Source organism: Calypte anna, chromosome Z, assembly GCF_003957555.1.
Source record: "Calypte anna isolate BGI_N300 chromosome Z, bCalAnn1_v1.p, whole genome shotgun sequence".
NCBI classification, from domain to species: Eukaryota; Metazoa; Chordata; class Aves; order Apodiformes; family Trochilidae; genus Calypte; species Calypte anna.
In genome coordinates this window covers 4,555,986-4,578,096 of record NC_044274.1, presented here as the reverse complement: position 1 = coordinate 4,578,096, position 22,111 = coordinate 4,555,986, and the positions used below count along the sequence as shown (strand labels likewise).

At 46.5% G+C, this 22,111-nt stretch overlaps 1 protein-coding gene across 1 annotated transcript; it reads left to right on the top strand.

Annotated features, from left to right (window-relative positions):
* Positions 1 to 9,374: 9,374 nt before the first annotated feature.
* SIGLEC15 (sialic acid binding Ig like lectin 15) lies at positions 9,375 to 18,671 on the top strand. The gene is made up of 5 exons (XM_030466838.1): positions 9,375 to 9,426; positions 12,075 to 12,458; positions 15,698 to 16,057; positions 17,283 to 17,313; positions 18,575 to 18,671. Exons 1-5 carry the CDS (start codon positions 9,375 to 9,377, stop codon positions 18,669 to 18,671), a joined length of 924 nt encoding a protein of 307 aa, XP_030322698.1.
* The last annotated feature ends 3,440 nt before the right edge of the window (positions 18,672 to 22,111 follow it).

The window sequence follows — 22,111 nt, the reverse complement described above, 5'->3', positions numbered from 1 at the left end:
TCATTTGGTGCAGATGATGTGAACTGGAAGTTGTGCTGGGGATTAAGAGCAGAATAGCAGGAACAGAGCTAAAGATGAGACCTATCCTTATCTCCAGGATGTTTGCAGATGTGCTGAAAAAGAAGTAGAGGTTTGTCACAGAGTTAAGTTACACTGACTGTGCTTGAGAATTGAGCTCAGCTGGACTGAGACATCCAGAATTTCTCCACTGAGTATGTAAAGCTTCCTTTTTAATTGTTTTTTTTTTCAGTGCAGAGGTTTTATTGTTTTGTATTCTGCCTGACATGAAAATATCAGACAAAAACCTTTTCCTTATCTGATACCCCCTGGAAGCTGAAGTTGTCTCTCATCTACAGAATGAGGAAGGCCCAGGAGCAGCAGATGCAAGTGAAGGGATTATGGAGGATGCAGCACCCACAGCTCCATCCTGAACTCTTCTGGGACTTAGTGGAACAGCCCTTCTCAGAAAGTCAAAACATCTATCAACCCCTCTACAGTAAAGCTGGAAGTAACAGCTGGAAGCAGTCTGCTGCTTTCCTGGGTGTCAGTTCTGCAAACAAGAAGGAATCAACAAAACTACAGGCAAAACCAGTGTCACCCATTCCATGAGCACATGGCAGGCCAGGGAGCTTTGGAGCCCATAACAACAGAGGAGAAATGTCAACACAAATGCCACGCAGGAAAGACACACTGTCCTTACAACTATCCTTCTCTGCATGTTGCAGATTTATGCAAAAAAACTGAGGAAAGAGCAGAAGTCCCATTTGCAGTGTGACTGATAACCATGCTGGTGAGTCGTGCACAGTCATTTGTTCCATTGTTTCTCTCAAAGAATGATGGCTATTTGTAAGACTTGCAGAAACCTGTGCTTTCTGATGAAGCTGTGAGCTAAATGCACCCAAACCCCACTGGCTTCAAACATGTGGGGCTGTTCATGTGCTCCTCAAATGCATAGAGCCAGATTGTTCCTGATCACGGGAGAGGTAACCACATACCAGTGCTGGAGAAGACAGATGCTTTCAGACATGTCAAAGAGCCATCCAGGTTGTAAGTTCTTCTGGGAATCCATCCAAAAGCATTCAAAGGATAACAGAGAATAATTTATACACTTAGTGAACAAGGTCCAAACACCTGATTATTCAAAATACAATCAAGCCTGACAAGTAAACAAATGGTTGCACTTCAGAACAGGCACATGCCTGTTCTTCCTTCCCCAGCAAAATTATGGCCTAATCCTTCAACAGTATGATTACATTATCTGTAGAAAAGTAATGCCTTTGCCTACAAGAATGTGGCTCTGTTTCACCAACATGTGCTAGATCAAAACTCACCCATGTGACAACACTGGCCCGGGTTGCCCAGAGAGGTGGGAAATGCCCCATCCCTGGAACCATTCCAGGTCACGTTTGACAGGGCTCTGAGCAACCTGATCCAGTTGCAGATGTTCCTGCTCACTGCAGGAAGGTTGGACTGGATGTCCTTTAGATGTTCTTTCCACCTACAATATTTTGATTCTATGAAAAAGCCACCTGCAAACTACTCCTTGAGAGCCTACCTGCAGACATCCTTAGTCACCCAGCTCCCTAACAGAATGAGAAACCTCCTTTTCCCTCTTACTGCTGGAAACCACAATGTTGAGTCGCGTATTTTTAACTCTTTAGGTGGCTAAGGGCATGATTCAACATAAGGCACAGTGATTTTGGTACACACCAAGCTCACATCCAACCCAACAGATTGTGGAAAGCCCAGCAGAATTTGCCTTCAGAGTTTGCCTTTGACTGCAGAGCCTCTCTGGTTAATTTAGCTAAGGTCTCTGAGGACGTCAGGTGAGAAGCAGGAATTTGTGAGAAACCTGCCTGCCCTGCCTGCCAAAGAGGTGCCATTAACAGCTTGTTCCATTCATCATGTCCACTCCTAACCAGCACGTTCACCTCTCCACCTGCTTTACCTGATTCCCAGCTTCAGGCTACCAGTATTTTATTCACCCTGCAGCATGGCCAGATTTCATTTTGCTGATGCCCTGGCTCCATACTACTGTGTTTCAAAGCTCTATCTTTAGATTTTATCTCTAGAGACAGATTTTAGCTCTATCTTTATCTTTAGTTAGGGAGCATAACAAGAGGTCAGAGTCCATAAATGGGGTACAGAATTAGAGAGGAGACAAATGACTGTATGGAAATGTCCATCTCACAGAAAGGCCACCTAACCAACCCCTCATCTCCCAGGCTCTGCTATCCTTTGACGTTGCAGCATCCTCTTTGCCCAACTCCCAGGGGGATCTCTTCACCACCTCTGTGTCCAACATCTAGCTTCCCTCCTGTGGTGCAACATCACCTTCTAATCTTGCCTGGACAGGAACACTGAGCTTTCAGCAGGGTCCTGCTGGTGAGTCAACAGCCACTTGCACACCTGGCTGTGAGCAGGGTGTATTAAGTGATGTAAATTGATCTATTGTTTGCCTCAACCCCGTGAGTGATGAGAACTGATAAGAACAATGCAGTCCCCATAACACTTCTCCTCCACCTTATCAGCCCTTGATCTTAATCCCAGGAGTCAATGTCATAATCCATCACTCTTAATGAGTGTGAGCTCCCCTAGGCAGGGGCCTTATCTCACTTGGTATCTAAAGGGCCACACCAGGTAATTAACTAAAGGTTACACTGGCCTGAAACACTACTGTGTTAGACCAGAGGAAGCAAAAGTAAATGCCTTTATATGGTAGAACTCACATGTCTCTTCCTGGCACTTCCACTGCTGGACCTTCCAAACCAGCAGATCCCAGCACCAACAACAGAGAAACTGCCAGCTTTGGGCACCTACAAACACAGGCACAGTCCAAGTGTTGTGGTTTGGAGGCAGGATCTGGAGATGTGCTGATAAAAAACACTTTGTCATTCATTGCCACTGAATGTTCCAGGAATGAGATGAAGGTAAAGAATAAACACACAGGCACTTTGTCAGTATGTCCTCTTTAGTCTTGTTGCAGGCATCAATCAAATATCCACCTCCTGAGCAAACTGAGCTCTAGCAGTACACCCTCATGTAAGATGAAACAACAGAACAATCCCATTTGCAACTTGCCTTCTGGAGAACATCTGCCACAGACAGCAAAACCAAATCCTTCTCCCCTGGCTTTTGCAGGAGCAGGTCATTCCACTGGAGCAAGGAAAGATGCTGACTTCGTCTCACTTTATTCCTGTCCCAGCTGAAAGGAGCTGATCTTGCACTGATAGTTTATGCCAAGTAATCAAGTGAAGGTCTTCTCTTTCATAGTCCCTACACTGCCTTGCTTTCCTCCAAGTCATGAGCTACTTACAAAAAAATTATTTGTAGTGGTCAAAAAGTAGCAAAAGTGTCCTTAAACCACACTTGCGTATGATTCAGCTGCAGTTTTAACTGCAGTGTAGACAATTCTGGGACAAGCAGGTCAAGGCTGTCAAAGAATATTGCCTCTGGACACAGTTCATTTGAAAGAGTGATGGCTCAGCCTTGCCTCATTTATTATCTCAAACAGCTTGGTTTCACATCTGCAGCTCATCTTCCCTCCCTCCCTTGCCTGGTGTAGCTGAGCAGGGGCTGCAGGCACTTGGTCCCCCCTCACTCCTTCCTTCCACACATGGTAATTCAATACCTAGGTCAAATCCAAGGTTTTATGCTTTTGTTTTTAAATTCAGCTCAGGAGCAAAAGGACAAAATGTTAAATCTGCATTATACTAGAAGTTATAAACAAGGTCAGGTTAGGTGGTGCAGTGGTGTCCTCTGGGCATCCCTTTCAAACAGAGGTTGGGTGATACTTAAGAGCAAGCATGGTGCTGAGATGCCCATGCAGGGTGGAGAACATACGGTGGCCACTTATGGGTGGGTGATCTGAGGAGCAGTCAAAGCCTTTCTGGAGCTGCATAGCAGCTGATAATATCATAAGGAGAAATGCAGGTTCTGAGGTTTGCCAGTAAGCAAGGGGAAGTGGCTGAACAGTCCAGGCCTTTAATCAGATTTCAGATGCATGACAGCCTGGAGCACCAAGGTTAAAATAAAAACCACAAACCAAAACCAAGCAGCAACCACAGCATTATGGTTACATTTTGCAGTTGGATCAGTGAAACACAGCAGAGTATCAGACATCAGGAAAGACAAAGGACAACAGAATGTTGTGGGGTTTTTTTTTTTGGAGAAGATGCCACACTAAACTTTAGTCTAGGGAGGCCGAATATAGGAGCTCAGGCAAGGCAGAGTGTGAGTGAAAACAAGCTGGGGAGAGGTGTCCTCCAGAGGCACATCCTGGAGAGGTGGGTTTATAGTCATGGCTGCAGAGTTAATTCTAAATACTCCTGAGTCTGCTTTGAGCCTGCAAGGTCAGACAGTACAGAGGATTTGGTGGTCAAAGCTCAGATCATCCATCAGCCCCATCACTTCACTGGTCAAGAGTGTTCACAGACTTACAGGATCACAGAAAGTCAGGTTGGAAGGGACCTCAAGAATCACCTGTTCCAACCCTTCTAATGTTTAATGTTCATCTGTGATGTCCCAGCACCCCATTAAGCTGAGACTTCAAACTTTCCAAAGTGGGGGAATCCACCACTTCTCCTCAGAGACCATTCCACTGTCTGACTGTCCTCATGGTGGACATGTCCTCATAGTGGACCTGCTCACTTTCCTCTTGTTTTCAATCAAAATCTCCCAGGGAGAAACTTGCGCCCATTCCCCCTTGTCTTGTCCATAGGACTCCCTGCAAACAGGGAGTCTCCATCTTCTTTTGTGTCAAGAGAAAGTTCAGGACCTGTTTCAGGCATTGTGTGGACTGATGGATTAAACCAGCCCACACTCCTTCCCAGGCTGCAGGGTGAGGGAGCGCAGCTCTCATCCCAGAGAAGAGCCATGAAATCTGCACCCAAAAAGAGCATAAATCTCTTGGCAAACCAGTGGTGTTCATTCAGCAAGGAAACACAGAGCAGATGAATCCTCACAGGCTCACTTGCAGCAGGAAGGGTGGGCATGGACTTTTTCTGGTGGCATTTCCAGCAAGTCTAATCAGACACATCCCTGCAATTAAGCCAAAGGACAGGTTTAGTGCCTGTGTCTTGACAACTGGACCACCCTCTTGCTCAGGTTGATCCAGCATCACACAGAGATAACTTTCAGTGCTTCTTGGATGAGAGGATGGCCAGGGTAGTGGAGGATAGTCATTGGTTGGTAAGTTTACGTGGGTCTGAGGAACACTGGGTTCAGTCCTAAAACCTTCCATTGCTCTCATTAACAGAGTCCATGCATACCCCTTGCAAGTCAAAGGTCTCCTGGGGTTGCCAATCTGTATGGCCACATCAGGCATTTCAAAGCAAAACAGGGATGAAACCAAGTGCACCTAAACTGCTGGTTAAGCTTGGGACCAAACCCAGTGCTGTGATGGGACTGCAAACTCTGCAAGCCTACAATAAACAGTGGCTCCATCCTCATCTCTAGTGCTGCTTGGAGAGGGCAGGCACCAGCATCATCATGGCCCCAGGCTCATCTTCTCAAAGGCTTTGACCTACCATTGTATGGACAAAGTTGACACACCACGTCCCTGCCTGTCCACAGTCCCAAACCTAATTCTTCCTGATCACAGCAGAGGCTTCATGGACAGCAGTAAGGACAGAATCACACTGGTCTGAGAGATCAGTCCTGTTCTTCACCTCAAAACAGAGATGTGACTGCAGAAGCCAACAGACCACAAGTTACTAAAGAGAGACTTCCTATTTCTTCTCCTATCCATGATGCTCTGCCCATAATCAAATGCAAGGTATGTTTTACATACCATAATTGTCCACTAGGAGAAAAGTACCCAAGTATGCGTTTAACTTTATTTACTGATTTAGAATCCCAGAATGGATAGGGTTGGAAGGGACCTTAAATACCATCCTATCCTTCTACCATGGGCAGGGACACCTCCCACTGGACAGGCTTGCTCCAAGCCCCATCCAACCTGGTCTTCAACACTTCCAGGGTTGGAGCAGCCTCTGGTCCTTGGGTATGCAGGTGTAGTATCATCACAAGTGCACACACAGAGAAAAGCCCACTGCTTAGGTGTCCAGGGAACCAGTGGGCATGAACTCTGCAGTGCTCAACTTCAGCTATGTGTTACAACCTGGATGCACATCACCACCCCCCAGAACCAGAAGGATGCTCAGGTCACCACAGCAGTCAGCATAGAGGCACTGGAGATGGCATGGTGCAGCTGACAAGTCCAAAGGACTCAGACAACAAATTTCCTCCTGTCAACCCATGTGGTGCAAGGGTTGCTGCTGAATGGAGGGCACATCTGCTCTGAGATCATCCTGGCATGGTTCTGGGACACCCTGTAAGCTTTGTCAACCATTCATCACAAGATGCTGCTGGAAACTCTCAGGATGCTAAGAGAGGTGTAGACTCCACAGGAGTCTTAACCTTGATGAGAAGCCAACCAACTAGGAAACACAAAAAGAAGGTGGAAAACACTGCAGGTCTTGTAAAACATTTGCATTAGTAAAATACAGCCATGGATCACCTTTATCAGTTTGTTTCAACATCATTCTCTCCTTCTTGTGCCCTCAAAATAACACATGGGCCTGGGATTTCAGGACATGGCTTGGTTGGCACGGTAGCATTGAGTTAATGGTTGGACTTGATCTCAGAGGTCTTTTCCCACCTTAATGATTTTAAGAATCTATGATTCTTCAGTTCTTCTTCCATCAGATCACAATTTTAAATTGCAACCCATAGCATGTAGTTCCTTACAGTGCCACTAACACGTATTTACTGAAGTGAGAGCAACACCCAGACACCATATACCTCTCACCCTCCTCAGTGCCTCTTGAGGTCATGGACAGAGAGGGAGGCAAAGTACAGGGAGCAAAGGCTGAGGTTGGCCCTCAAAGTCCTGGGACTGTGATTCACAGACACATCCATGAATGAAGGTGCCAGGGACATGAGATTCTCCCCTTCAGCTGCCAACGAGCACACCAAGAACTGGCCTCACCATTGGAAAGATGGGCACATGTCTCCCTATACTTGCCCATTTACCTACATTTTGATTGCTGCTTCCTTGTAATGAGGCTCCTCTCATTGTTATTCACAGATTATTTTTATATAAATTGGCTTATATATTTGCTGAGTGGGAAAACCCACAAAATTTCCATTCACTTTTCTTTCTCCAGATTCCATATATTTTATAGCAGAGAGAAGCAGCTGAATCTGGTGGGTCTCTGGGACTAGATCTGTGATTTTTGCTTCTCTGCAAGCAGTGAGGAAAGGTTCTAGTAAAGTATCAAACAAAGGCTGTCATGACCTAAAGCCCTTAAGATTTACCAGGAAAAAAATCAAAATATAGTGAATCTGGAAGGCATTCTGGCTTTGGTGTTGGACTAGGAGCAGCCCCCCTTACAGAAATCTTAGATACTATTCAAACACAGAACTGGGAAAAAAAAAAAAAAAGAATCACAGGTAAGTTAATGGATCATATACTCACAGATGTTTATGTTTACAATTTTTTTTTTTGGCTGATTCAGTCTGCAAACATTTTCATCTATACCTCTATACCTTTTCACCTCAGCATTTTAATCATTGAAATGTTTCCTTGCAAATAGCTGTCTTGTGGTCTGAAAATAAAACCAGTTTAGAGATAAAACCTGCAAAATTCATCCTTCTTCATTGACTTACCAGATTGATTTAGTCCTAGATATTTTTCTAGGAGATGTTAGAGTACAACATTAGAGAGGGAGAGGTTCATACTAATTGTAATTATTTACACTGATCAACTATGCTTCATTGTAACAACACATTTTAAGCACAGATTTCACTTTAATCTTTTAATTTAGTCCACTGAGACCTGCTGGGCCAAGAAGGACCAAATGCTTAGAGATAGTCACAACCCCAGAAAGTTTACACCACAAATAGGTAAAACCCAGTGGTGTATGAAGAAAACAAGGAAAGTGCACAGGAAAGACATGTAGCAAAAATGGGATAAGGCTCCAGGTCTCTGCTGTTTCCACCACCCATAGCCTTGAGTTTTCCTGCCAACAATCCATTACTGTGCTGTATTACATTATTTAACTGTGTTGTTTTTTACAGCTATTAAGGAGAGTTTGCAAAGTCATTAGAGCACTGCGTCCTGATCCTCTGGCTCCAGGAGGCCATGCACAGGGACTGAGAAGGGCTCTAAGTAATTAATTGAAAGGAAACCACACTCTGATGAGTACTGACAGGCCCCAGCCACCATCAGGAATAGCCAGGTACCCTCAGAGCCTCCTCCAAAAAACCTGGGAAAACAGAAAACCCTCCCTTCACAGAACAGAACAAAGAAAGGGGTCAGGAAGCAGCAAATCTGCTGAATGCCACCCGATCTCCAAATCCTTCTTCCAGGAGCTTTTTGCACAAGAAGAAAGGAGCATAGGCAGAGTTTAAGGAGCACAGGGCAGCCCTGGCCTCTCAGCAGCAGCATCTTCTGTTGGTTCTGGGAGCCCTCCAGTGGCTGCAGGAGAGGTGTGGGTGCTGCTGTCCCCCTCCTCAAAGAAGGGAGAGGCAGCAGAACCCTCCTGTAACACAGCTACTGAGGCCAGGTCATGGGATCACTGCATGGGGGACGATCTGGAGGGGAGGTGGGGTCAGTTCTCCACGTATCCCAAACTCTGCAGATTAGCAAACTGCACAGTGGGCTTGCTAAAGCTTAAACCCAGAGGAAAGAGCAAGCATTTGCATGAGGATTCTGGGCAAAAGCTGGGTCTCAGCTTAGGCTAAATGTGGGTTAATATCAGAGGAGAATGACTTGCAATCCACCAGGGCCATGGGAGTCTGAAGGCACCAGAGCACTCTTTCACCACTTAACCCTGGGCACATGCGTTCAGATGATTTCCAAAGAAGAGTGTTTGGGGGTTTTTTGCACCTAGGGATGATAGCAACCAGTGAGCACCATGGATAAAGCACAGCTGGCTTGCAAGGCTCTGTGGTCAGGAGGATGAACAACCTCAAAATAGGAGAGCAAGGATCTCCTCACTTGCCAGCTCCTTTAGGCAGACTGCAAGGATTTCCTCCAGACCAGTGAGGTGGTAACACCTGAAAGCTCTTCCCATCCCCCCCCCTTGAACATCACACATCATGTGTTTGCATCCCCAGTCTGCAGTCCCTTTCCTTCAGCTGGAAAACAGACACACACTCTGGTGTATTTTTCACATGACTGACCACAAAACTATTAATATCTGAATCCAGAGCTGGTTCAGCTAGACAACTCATTCCCTCCGAGGAGAAGGAAGCCACAATTTCTTCCATCCCTGAAAAAACCTTTTGTGTCTGGAAGACCAGCAGCTCAGATGTAGTAGACAACATTCTGGCTTGCTGATACACCTCCCTGGAGAACATCAACCAGCATGAGACAGTTTAGCATCTTGCTTCTGTGCCTCCTTTGCATCTCCAGGAAGGGTGAGTTTCTGAGCTTGCTACAAGCCCCCTGTCTGATCAGGGTTTTTCTTCTCGCTCTAGGCAAAGTGCCAGGGGAGTTGCCTGGTGTAATAAACTCTCCAAGAACTGCTCCATCCATCACATTGCTTAGGAGGACTGTGAAATTCCAGGTGCATGTGGGAATACTGGAAAAAAACTCAATGGATTGACTCTGCGATTGTCAGAAATCTTTGGTTTGTTTTTTTTTTGTTTTGTCTTGTTTCGTTTTTTGAAGTTTTGGTTTTGTTTTGTTTTTCTTTTTTAACTTTTTCTTCATCTAACTTTTCCCCTGCATTGTCAGCTGAATATAGCATGTCCACCACCAACCCAGAAGAACTCTTTTGTGTTCCTAGGACTTATTAACAAGACACAATTTGCTCCCATCCCACTGAGCACTTAAGCTCAGGTTTAATTTCAACTATCCATTCAAATTCCATTAAAAGTCAATGGGATTTGCCTAGATATGCTGTGAAATATTTGCTAGGGCAAGGCAAGTGTCTGTGGTGGTCTCCAGCTCTTGATGTAGTTACTGTCCTCATCACTTTTCCATTGGCAACCAACAGACCTGACAACTCCCTTCAGGAGTGACTCTGTGTTAAGGTACATAGGGGATTTTCCTATATGACCTTCTCTGCTTCTTGGAAGAACTCCAGTTCCAGGAACAGAGAGAAGCTGGATAGTAGCAAGAGGAAGCCATGGAAGACCCTACCACACTGAAGCTTTAAGGTTAAGGTGAAATCAGACACAGGATGCTGACAGCTCCCTCCACTCATAACCTAGGCAAGCTGTGTTTCCATAGAAATGGGTGGTGCTGGTAACAGCAGAATCACTTATTTTTAACATCATTTCTCATGTGGAAGCCAAGGGGATGTTTATTTGCTAAAAATAATGCTCTTCACTTATGATTAAAAAAACAAAACGAAACAAAAAAAACGCAAACCAAAAAGGTGGCAGGGAAAAACAAAATCATGCACTCAAAACCACATGATCTGCAGTTCTCCAAAACTAAGAGGGTTACAGTAACATCCTGTAAAATAAGCACAACAACATGAAATAAACTGGAAAGCCATAGCTTTTTCAGTTTTCACTGCCAGGCCTTTGTGCTCAAAGTCCACGAGCTTCCTGGAGCTCCTGTGGCCATGCAGCCCTGTTTGTATATTGGATTACCCAGGCTGCAAAAGGCACTCATCTGGTTACAGTGAATGACAAGGCAGCTTACCCCAGCCCTCAGTCATCAAAATACTGGCTTGGGCCTGATTCCAGATAAATAACTTCATGGCAGAAAACCAGCCCTGCACTGGCCTTTGTCCATTGTGCAGCACACAATAGATTGATAGGAGCTGCACTGCCACTGAGGCTTTTGTCAGGTATTATGGAGAACAGATACATGAACATGCAACAAATCTCATCTTAGAGTTTACACAAGTAACGAGACAGCTGAATGACCACAGACACAGAGCAGGGGTGGGTGATGGTTATTCACCTTCACGTATCTTGCAGTTATTGTCAGGTATTGAGGGGAAAGCTCCTGATTTAATGAAGACATAAAGTGATTTTTATAAGATAGGAACATAGCCACAGACATTACTGAAGCCACAATCTGCTGCTACAGCTGCTGCAATTAGCAAGAGAGTGGAGAGATACACATCTGTATGGAAAGAACTGGTCTTTGTTGGTGTTGCTGGTTCCTTGGGAAAGGGGTTAGATAAATGGTAGATTTACATTAGATATTAGGGGGAAATTATTTCCTATGAGGGTGCTGAGCCCCTGTGCCAGGTTTCCCAGAGAAGCTGTGGCTGCCCCATCCCTGGCAGTGTCTCAGGTCAGGTTGGATGGGGCTTGGAGCAACCTGGGCTCCTGGGACGTGTCCCTGTCCATGGAAAGGGGTTGGAATTGGATGATCTTTAAGTCCTTTTCAACCCAAACAGTCTATGAAACATTGTTTTGCACACTACATACTGCAGAGATGGGGGGCATTCAGGCATGTGAAGGTTGTTTTCATCACCAAACAGAAATGATCAGCCTGGGTCTGGGTGGCAAACCAGGTTCAGCTGCCCAGACTGCACTAGGATTTAAAGTGACCAAATTTGGCTGAGAGAGAAACTTCTTAATCATTTGTGACATCTCAGATGGAAAAGTCAGGATTTCCCTTGCCATGACAACAGGACAAGGCCTGTCTAGGAAGATGATGGCAGCTGGAGTCCTCACAGTGACAAATGGCTCTGCTACCAGGGTGATGCTTTATGTACAGTCAAGGGCAGCCTCCTTTCTGCCACAGGAGCTGATAGAGGGAACTTTCCTCTTCTCATCATTCCTTGTATCATAAACAGCTCCAAGATTTACTCAGATGTCAGAACTCGAGGTGCTATTGTTCCCCTGACAAACACAAGGCCTGCTTAAGAACTAAATCACCTGCAACATGAGCCAGTCAGTCCCCTGGGCAGTGCTGCAGACTGGTACTAAATCCATCCCCAGTCACTTTGCTGCACCACCAACTCCAAGTCCAACATCAACCAGCACAGGACTCACCACCAGTACAGACAATCCCAGCAACAACACAACGGGTGCAGGAAGGATGCTTTGAGACCCTCCAGGTCAGACAGCTTTAATCATCTCTTTTTTTCCTCTAGGTGTTCAGTCCAATAGTTGGTCCATCCACGTCCCATCTGATGTTACTGGTGAACTTGGGAAGATGGTCATCTTGCCCTGTACTTTCACACACCCCTATAAAACCTTTGACCGGACCCTCACTGCCATTTGGAGGATCAAGGAACCTTACAATGGCACGGTAGTTTTCAAGTGCATCAGTCAGAGCTCCAGCGAGCTCTGCAAGACTGCCATCAGCTACAGAAACAAATACAGACTGCTGGGAAACCCCCGGCACAAGGATCTTTCCATCAGGATTGACAACCTGACCTGGAGTGACAGTGAGAGATATTTCTGCCGGGTGGAGCTGTCTGGAGATGTCCACGACAAGTACGAAAGCAGGAATGGGATAAAGCTGCATTTGATTGGTAAGAGGGCATGAGAGGTGAAGCTATCCTGCAGGGAAGTGGGAGCAACAGGACATGGAAACTGGTGAGATGGTAACAATGCCCTGAGGTGGTCTTCCAGGGAGTTGGCTTTCCCAGCCCTGGGGATAACTCAGAATATGTGGGTAGGGCATGCTCACTGACTTCTGCAGGCTTCCAGTGTGAGGTGATGTGCACAAGACAGGGATGGGAATAGGAACAAAACTGGCAATGGAACAGCCAGGCTCTGGCTGCTGGGGTAAAAGACAGTCAAGTGTCCAGCATTCCTTCTCATTGCAAGGGGGTTGGACTAGATGACCTATAAAGGTCCTTTCCAACCCAAACCATTCTGATTCTATGCACCAAAGATCCTATGTCCCTGCAGCACAGGATCTGTGCAGGCAGCAGAATAGCAAGCTAGGACCAGCAGTCCATGCTTTGGGGTTAAGAATGCCTTTCTTAAACTGGAGAGCCTGGCTTAGGGGTGTGCTTTAGTGAATGTAAGGACAGGCAGGTCTGTAACAGGGGCTTGGGAAGTCAAGAGACCCAGACCTAAATGTGCCATAGGTCTAAAGTCCTCTGAAGCAACAAGTGCTTAGTACAAACAGCTCTCACCAGCAAATATCAGATATGGGAAGCTGGCAGTCTCTGTTAACCCCTAACACTCACCTGGCCATTGAGCTGCATCCAGTACAAAAGGAGGAGCTTCAAGTCCTAACTAGCTCCAGCTTGGGCTGAAACTGTTTTGAGTCCTGAACAGGAAAGAAAAAAAATACCCTGAGCTCCTAACACACACCAGTCTGGAAGCTGCACCTGCAGCTGCCATGGTCACACTTAAATAAGCACAAATGGTCCTGTCCTTCTGGAGAGCACACAGCTCCAGGCTCCTCCAGTCCTAGCCAAGGGATTATTTAGAAACCACAGGGGCAACAGGCACAAGGAAGAACATCTTTGAGGAAACACCAGACAGCAGTCACACAGGTGAGATGCCCATGCACAGGGTAGACATCTGCATGGAATGGACATTTGAATCCCCATATGAGCTAGGGACCCACTGGATGGGTGTTGAATGGACCCATACAGGGCATTGCTCCTTCACATGGGGCTTGTAAATAGACAGAGGGAAGGGGAGGAAGGCAGAGAGGTGACCCACACAGCAGCTGAAATCTGAGTCTCAAAGTCGACTGCTGCCCATCCACTCCCTCTGAAGCCCACTTGCTGCTCACAGAACAGGAACCCAGTGTTAGAGCTCCCCCCGCAGCAGAACTCCTTTGCTGTGTCAGATCAATAACATAGCTGAAAAATATCTTTTTTTTAGTGATTTCAGCACAGCAGAGACACTGCAGACCAAAAGCAGGGGTGACACAAAATGGTTTATAACTATCAGTCTTTACAATTCTCCTTGCCAGAAGCTCCAGCAGTGCCTGTGCCACAAGCACCCCTGGGCTGTGATGTGCTTTGGTCACAGCCAGCATTCAGGTGGGAGGAGACCAGTTTCAGAAAAGTGGTTATCCCATCTCCCCAGGTGTCCTCCTAGGTCCAGGGAACTTGAGGAGACCCAGGTGGCCTCCAGAACAGACTGAGACCTTCCCTGTATGTGCAGAGGTGCCATGCACTGGATGAGCTTGCTTCAGAAGTGAAACTGCCTCAAGGTCTTCTGTACACTGCAGGTTGTTCAGAAAGGACCCGAGGATGAGTTCATTTATTTCTTGGAAACTTCTGGGTAGTCAAGTCATTTGGAGAGCTCCTAAGCACTCATCCACACAGCCAAGGCTTTCACTTGGAGCACCTCCTGTGCACACACAACATGGTTAAGGGTCTCCTTCACTTGGAGCATCTCCTAAGCACTCATACACACCACAGTCAAGGATCTCCTTCACTTGGAGAACCTCCTAAGCACCCACACACATATGCTTTTCCTCTATGAGCACACTCATTTAGTTCCCTTAAAGTTTTCACAATGCCTTTAGAAAACAAATGCATGAAATGGGCCAAGAGGTCCAAGAAGAGAAGATGAACAGGTAAGACAAGCCTGGTCATATCACCTATGCTTCTTTAAAAGATTAGACCTAAGATGGGATGTCCAACAGCTCCTCTGCACAGTATGCATCCCCCAAAAGACCTTTCCCACTGCTCATTCATTCACACAATCCCATATGCTACAAATAGAGGACAGAAAATGAGTGGCACTGCCTTGGCATTGGCGTGCTACCTTAAAGCAACCAGGAACCTACGCCAGCTACACGGTATGGATATAAGAAAACATCAAAATTAGGTTGCAGCAGAGTGGAAATGTTCCATGTTAACAATTTGTTGAATCTGGCAAGCTTCAGGCACCAAACAAAGGGCCTGCACAAACAGATCCTTCCTCTGGAGGTCAGAGACCAAGGAGATGCTTGCAGGAGAGCACCACGGTTGCCTTGTCCAGGACAATGTGCACACATAGACATTCCAAAAATGTCACTGGCTACACTTGTACCTACATCGTGGGCAGCACTGGGCTGTGATTCACAGTGAACTGTGTGAATTCACAGTGAATTCATCTTCATGGATGGTGGTCATGCTGTAGTAGCACAGTGCCCCTGTCTTCTGCCACCATGGAAAGCTGCAGCAGCCAAGGTTGATGGAAGCTCAGAAAACTGTGTAAGGTGTTAGAGGGATAAAACACAACCCAAGTACATATCTTCTGTCCCAGGCATTGCTGGGAGAAGCCCTTTGCTCCTCTTTAAAAAACAGGCAGGGTGGGAAAATCTGAGGAAATGAAGAGGGAGGGAAGGAGAGGAAGGAGAGGAAGGAGAGGAAGGAGAGGAAGGAGAGGAAGGAGAGGAAGGAGAGGAAGGAGAGGAAGGAGAGGAAGGAGAGCAAGGAGAGGAAGGAGAGGAAGGAGAGCAAGGAGAGCAAGGAGAGGAAGGAGAGCAAGGAGAGGAAGGAGAGGAAGGAGAGCAAGGAGAGCAAGGAGAGCAAGGAGAGCAAGGAGAGCAAGGAGAGCAAGGAGAGCAAGGAGAGCAAGGAGAGCAAGGAGAGCAAGGAGAGCAAGGAGAGCAAGGGGAGCAAGGGGAGCAAGGGGAGCAAGGGGAGCAAGGGGAGCAAGGGGAGCAAGGGGAGCAAGGGGAGCAAAGGTGGGCTTAAATCCACCATCTCCCTGATACAACACACTAAGTGTCCACTCATTCCAGGTGTTTTATGTCAGACTTGCCTTGGAAGCCTGACACACTTTCCCTCCCATGACGCTCTTTCTACAGCTGCCCCCAGGATCATCAACATCACTGTCAGCTCTCATGGGGACCACACCTTCCAGGCACGTTGCACTGCTGAGGGGGAACCAGCACCCACTCTGACCTGGACTGGACCACCCTCCAGCAACCTCACCTCCACCACCAGCATGAACCACCGTGTCACCAAGGAGCTCCAGTACCTGACCCATGATGGGAAATACACTTGTACTGCTGTCAACAGCCATGGGAGAGCAGAGGGGGCTGTCTACTTCTACAAATTCAAAGCATCCAACAGCTCCTTCTTCCTGGTCCTGATCTTTGTGCCACTGGGAATTAAAGTGCTCATTTTGCTGGTGATCCTGGGCTTGACTGCTTTCCCCAGAGGAGGTAGGCATCACTGTTCCCTGTGTTCCTCCACCAAACCAGAGAGATTCACAGAATTATTATGGTTGTAAAAGGCCTTTAATATCATCCAACCCTTAAGCCAGCACTGCCAAGGCCACCACTAAACCACATTCCTCAGCACCACTATTTGTCCTTTAAATGCCTTCAGGAATGGTTACAATACCTCCATGGATGGTCACAGATGCTGCAGATAATGCCAGGCAGGAGGGGTCAGGCTTGGTTTGGGTTTTCAAAAAATATTTTATGATTTTCCACCCTAAGCCTAAGGATATTTCTAATGACAAACCTAATAACAAGTAAGAGGGACCTCCTAGCTGCTGGTTGCAGCCTGTAGACAGGAGATCTCCTTTGGGAATAGACCTTTGAAGATACAGAGGGAGCAAGAGTTCCCTAGAGTGGAAGAGAACAATTAATAAACTGACAGATGGGCAAATAGCAGAGAAGCCTCTGCTAACAACCAGTTTTTTCTTAATTTTTTTTCTTGAAACAGACTAATTACTCTCTCTTCCCCTGTTGCCCACTGGCAGGATTTACCTTTGCTGCATCCCACACATCTGTTTGAGCTCTTTGACTTTTGACAAGGGCATGGAGTGATAGAACAAGGGATAATGGCTTTAAACTGGAGGAGGGGAGATTTAAGTTGGACATTAGGAAGAAATACTTTACTGTGAGGGTGCTGAGCCCCTGTGCCAGGATTCACAGAGAAGCTGTGGCTGCCCCATCCCTGGCAGTGTCTCAGGTCAGGTTGGATGGGGCTTGGAGCAACCTGGGCTGCTGGGAGGTGTCCCTGACCATGGAAAGGGGGTTGGGAATGGATGAGCTTGAAGGTCCCTTCCAACCCAAATCAGTCTGTAAGTCTATGACTCTGTGACTATGGGCTCTGACTCAGGGTGGACAAGCTGTCACATCACCAGGAGTCATCTGTACAGACAGTCTGATGTCAACACCCTGTGAAAGCCACTGCTTCCTTCACACTGTAGAAGCTGTAAAAACAAATCAGATATGTTTTGCTCTTTATCTTTACATTCCAGTGTCAAATTCCCACCCTCGTGAAGGGTGGGAATACGCCTGACAAAAAAGTCTTCTGTCCATTCACCGTGGTGCCACAACCACACTCCAGTGCCACTTCCCAACACCTCTAGGTCCATCCTGGCTCCCCAGCTCACTTTGACCATGTTCTAACTACATCTTCCTTCCTACTTTGCAGGTCCTTCCTCAGTCCCATCCAGCCTGGCATGGTAAGGACATCCTCCCTGCCCTTCATGTTATCCAGCAGGCATCTGGAGATGGTGAAGGACAGAAATGCAACTTGTTCTTGGTCTTGTTAACAAACTTCCCTGCTAGGAGCCTCCTGGGACAAGGACAGGGTTGGGCTGGTGGCAATCTGGGATGGGGGAGCTTGGGCACTGCTGGGAGGAGTCCCTGACTTGGGTACAGACTAGAAGATGTGAGAACAAGAGACTGGGGCAGCAGATTAAAAAGACATGGATGCTGCAGCAGCAAGAGACTAGCAGAAGTTTGGGTGGCCCACAGGCCCAGGGTGTGGTAGGAAGCCACATGGAAATAGCCAAAGAAGCAGCCACCCAAGGGAATGGTGAGAGGAAGAGGCTGGATGGCATCTGTGTCAGGCTGATGAATGATGAACAAGAGGAAAATCCTGTACAACAGTAACCTTCCCCTTCCTCTGCACCCCAGTCTCTAGTAGGGCAGAAAAAGGGCTCATCTCAAAGCTGATGAGTGCTGCCAAGTGTGGAGATGGGCAAACAGCCCCCACCCCAGAGCTGCTCTGGCATTTCCCACTACCCAGCACAGTGGTGGCCAAGCTAGAAAGAGATGATGAAACAAAAAAACCCTAAAACTTACGAAAAACCCAAACCCAACCCTTTCTCTAAACTTAAACAAGCTGTATTTGATCTTGGCATGACATTTGCTTGGGGCTGCCCTCTTCCAACCTGAGCTATCCCTATTTGATGCCACCTTCCACCACCTGGCCGGCCATTTCAGCAAGACTGTCAAGTGTACAGCACCAGGACACAGCCAAAAAGGCAAAGGGGAATCTAATCCTACAGTTAAATTTGTACTAATTATTTGGAAAAACATAGTTTTGCTGATTTAACTATCTAAACCATACTGCATCCTGGACACAGGATTTGTTTGGACACAGAGAGATGAAGCTTAAAAACCAATATCCCCCATGCTCTACATGTGAGGATCCTTCTGAGAAGAGAAGCACAATCTCCTGAGGCTCTGAGCAGCAGGACAGGAGTAGTAGTTAACGTTAATGGTGCAGGAGATTGTTCTGGAAGCTTTAAGGTGCAAAACATTAGAGTTTAATTATCTGGGTTGCATTATTCTGCTGCAGAAGGGAGGATCTGTGCCAAACAGTGCCGCAGACACTTAGCTGTGATGGTCCCCAGCTATTAGCTGAAGCCGCTTAGGAAGTCCAGAGCAGAGAGAAAAATGTCTCTTCACCCTTTTTTCCTCTTCTTCCACTGCCAGGCCACAGCTGCAAGACTCCACCTACGAGAACTTCGACCGCAGATACGGCGGCAGCCAAACTCTGGCCGCAGACAGAGCCACGTCCAGGCACAGCTGAGGACGCCCTTGGGATCCCCACCCTGCTCTGCACAAGGTGCCCCTTCCCAGGGAGCACCAGGGTGCTCTTGTTGACTGATGCACAGAAGGTCAAACAGGCCCTGCAGGTGTGTGTGTGTTTTCCACCCCTGATGCTGCTTACAAAAGAAACCTCCCCAAAGGGAAAGCAGAAGCGATGAAAGAGAAAGCCAAGAGGGACAGAGCTGGAAGAGCAGAAGAGAATCTACACAGGACATCAGTTCTAGCCAGTCTGTGTATTTTTAGCCCCTCTCAGATAGTGTTTAGCAAGTAGGTAACAGTCTACCATTTTCTCACATCTTTTTGCTTTGGCATTTTTCAAATATTACTTCCAAAAAACAGTTTTAACCACTCATCAAACCACAGTGCAGCTTCCTAGGGCCAGTAAGTGAAGAATTTTCATGTTTCAAAACCCAGCTGTGAAAAAAAAATGAAATAAAAGGGGGATTTCGACAGGGCTTTTTTAATTATTGTTTAATTTCCAGAATTTAAGGGCTTAAAGAAATTGAAATTTCAAGAGGAGTCCAAGAAAAAAAAAAACTTTTTCCAAAAGCTGGTAGAGCTGAAAGCAAGACATGCCAAGGGTGGTCCACACGGTAACTCCAGTGCAGCTCCCAGTGCCCTCGTGCACACACAAGCAGAATCTCAGAGCTTTGTGATAAATACACTGTGGAAGTGCTCCAATAAACCAAATCAGTTTTGTTAGTAAAAAAAAAAAAAAAAGCTATTTCTAAACAAATTCCATCCCTGTGTTACATGGAAAAGTTTCTTCAAGGCCTGACTTGTCATCTCTTAAATTCCTCTGGGATTAAGTCACTCCTACCAAGCCACTGGCCATCCATAGGGAAGTTCCTAACCCAACTGTGAACATGCTCCAAGATCAGGTAAACAGACCCAGTTTATGGTACTAGATGACGTAAGTCAACCTGAAATTTTGGTCAGACAGACAAAGGTGCTGGGAAGGGCTGTGAGGAGTGATAGGATGGCATAGAAAAGGAGAAGAATGTAAAAAGAAGTCACAAAAACCTGCTTCCAGGGTTGTATCACTAGGTTTGATGCTCTGTGCAATCATTCCAGTGCAGCAGCTCCAAAACTCTTCCCAAAAGAATCCCAGTTCTGATGGCAACCACAGCTGACCAGGAAGGAGTCCAAGCTGCTACTGAATCAGCAGCAGTCCCGGGGTCCTGCTTGCAAAGTTCACCCTCAGCCTGCAAGTTATTATTTTAAAGTTCAGCTCTTCATATCATCTGTGCTGAAAGTGCAAGGATAACAAGGTTAAAAATAAATAAATAAACAAATAAATGAATGCAAGGAGATATTTTAACCTGGTCTCTCCAATCCCGATTTAAAATCCCAGCAGTGGTAAAGCCAGGTTTAACAAAAATAGGAAAAGATGCAAAGAGGAAAAGGAAGATACTTCTCCATGACTATACTGTCTACTGTAAGTTCAGTTTCACAGAAGTAAAGAGACCTCAGTCAGATTCACTGAACAGACTTAATTGAATTTCTGAGCCCTTATAACTTGTAGACCTATATTAAGGAGAACCCATTTCTAGCCACCTGTGGGACTGAGGCTTGGTATTACAGGGTCTTTCTCTTGAAAATTACTACGTTAGTAGTAGCTTAGTAGTTTGAGTAAAAATAGAAGCCCCAATACCACTTAATGCCCTGTTGCATGTTATCAGCATACTGTGCACTGCCAGCAAACACATCATGAAAAAAAAACCCCACACAGTACCTGAGGAGTGAGAAAACTCAGAGTAGCACCACCCAACTACCACTTGCTCAGCTTCCAGACCACAGCCCACATGAGTGGGACAAGTGGGAGGACAAGGATTCCTGAGTACAGGAACACATCACACCCCTGGACACCACAGAAATCAGTTTGCCTGAATTCTGCCCCTTCCTGCAGTGAGGGATCTCTTCAACCCATCCCTGCGAGGCTGCTCCTCAAGGGGAAGGGTCTGCATCCCACATTTCTCTTGCTACCTGCTGTTCCATCCTTTGGAAAGCAGAAGGTGTGGGGTGGTATGCAGAGGAGGCCTCATAATCAGAGTGGAGTTGGATGTCAAACTCCAGTGGACATGCACAATAAAGGAGTGCCCTGCAGGACAGCTTTGTGGGAAAAGCTCTCCTGCTTTTCCTCAGGAACTGGCACAGCCAGGTGAGGGGGAACAAGCAGGAGGAATTAAGAGGTCCACGTGCAGTTTGCAGGGCTGCAAGTCTTCCCGAGATCATGGAGAAGTGTGGATCACATGCCTGGAGTGTTGCTCTGCTTCTTCAGGAGAAGGTGAGCTGGGAACACAAGGACAAGGAGGATGCCACTCCTGTGAGAGCACAGGGGACACACACAGGGCAATGGCCAGGGGAGGAGGATGAGCCAGCACAAAGCATTGATGGGTACCAGCAGGCACCACAAAGAGGTGATGGGGCAGCTTGTGTCCTCTGCAGACCATCCACCCAGGAATAATTAAGGAAGAAGCTCCATGCCAGCAGGCCCTGGTCCACACAGGGCACTCCAGCTACTGGAAGGACAAAACACAGCAGAGCACACAGCACCAGGAGGTTTCTAGGACTAACTTCATGCAGCCAAGCAAGTGTTTTCCTACACTTTTCATGCTGCTCAGACTCCTGGTTTTCCACTCCAGTGACTGAACTTAATGCCACCTTCAGCTGTTTTGTCCACTTCCCCTGTTTGGTTTTATTTTCTTAACAAATACATGAGCTGCAATCCATAGGAAACAATTCACAGTAAGTGCTGTGGGAGGCAAGCACTGAAAAGCCACAGATGCTCATTCTCTGACTAAATTGCACAAATTATCCAAAAGGCACTCCTGTCTTTAAGTAGCTCACGTTCCAATTTCACCTCTTTCCACTGCAACCTACAGTGCCACAAATCACAAAACCTCAGTTTTCCTTCCAAAATTGCCTGTTTTCCACATCAGAAATGTAAAGAATATTGCATTTTTGAGAGGAGAGAGGCTGGGAACAATGGAAGTCTCTCCAGTAGAACCAGACACAATGAAAAGTCAAAAATCTGTTGAGCACCATTTGGAGAATGAAACTCCCCTCATTTATGACAAATATCAAATTACACAGTCTGGATCAGCAAGTACTGAAAGACCTGAAGCAATGCTTTATCCTACACCTTATCCCAGAGGTTTGAGGAATTTTGTTGGGACAGAGAAATATTATTTCTGCCATTACACAGATGAACTTTCTCCTGGGTTATGGACACAAAACCAGGCTGCTGTATCCCATAAAATGTCAAAACCAGGATGACAAAGACAAAAGCGTCCAAACCTCCAATAAATAAGCAACTGCATGGTACTGCCCCATCATTCTTTCCTCTCCAAGAACAAGTATGTATTATCTGCTGTGGATCCTCCCAGTAAGTTGAAAACACCACGTCGTTTGTCAGAT

What these genes read in the sequence shown, in the direction of transcription:
- SIGLEC15 (XM_030466838.1), top strand. Translation starts at nt 9,375, where the DNA reads ATGAGACAGTTTAGCATCTTGCTTCTGTGCCTCCTTTGCATCTCCAGG. An exon ending in CCTTTGCATCTCCAGGAAGG is followed by an intron (nt 9,427 to 12,074) that starts GTGAGTTTCTGA and finishes TTTTTCCTCTAG; the next exon opens with GTGTTCAGTCCAATAGTTGG. An exon ending in GTCCCATCCAGCCTGGCATG is followed by an intron (nt 17,314 to 18,574) that starts GTAAGGACATCC and finishes TTCCACTGCCAG; the next exon opens with GCCACAGCTGCAAGACTCCA.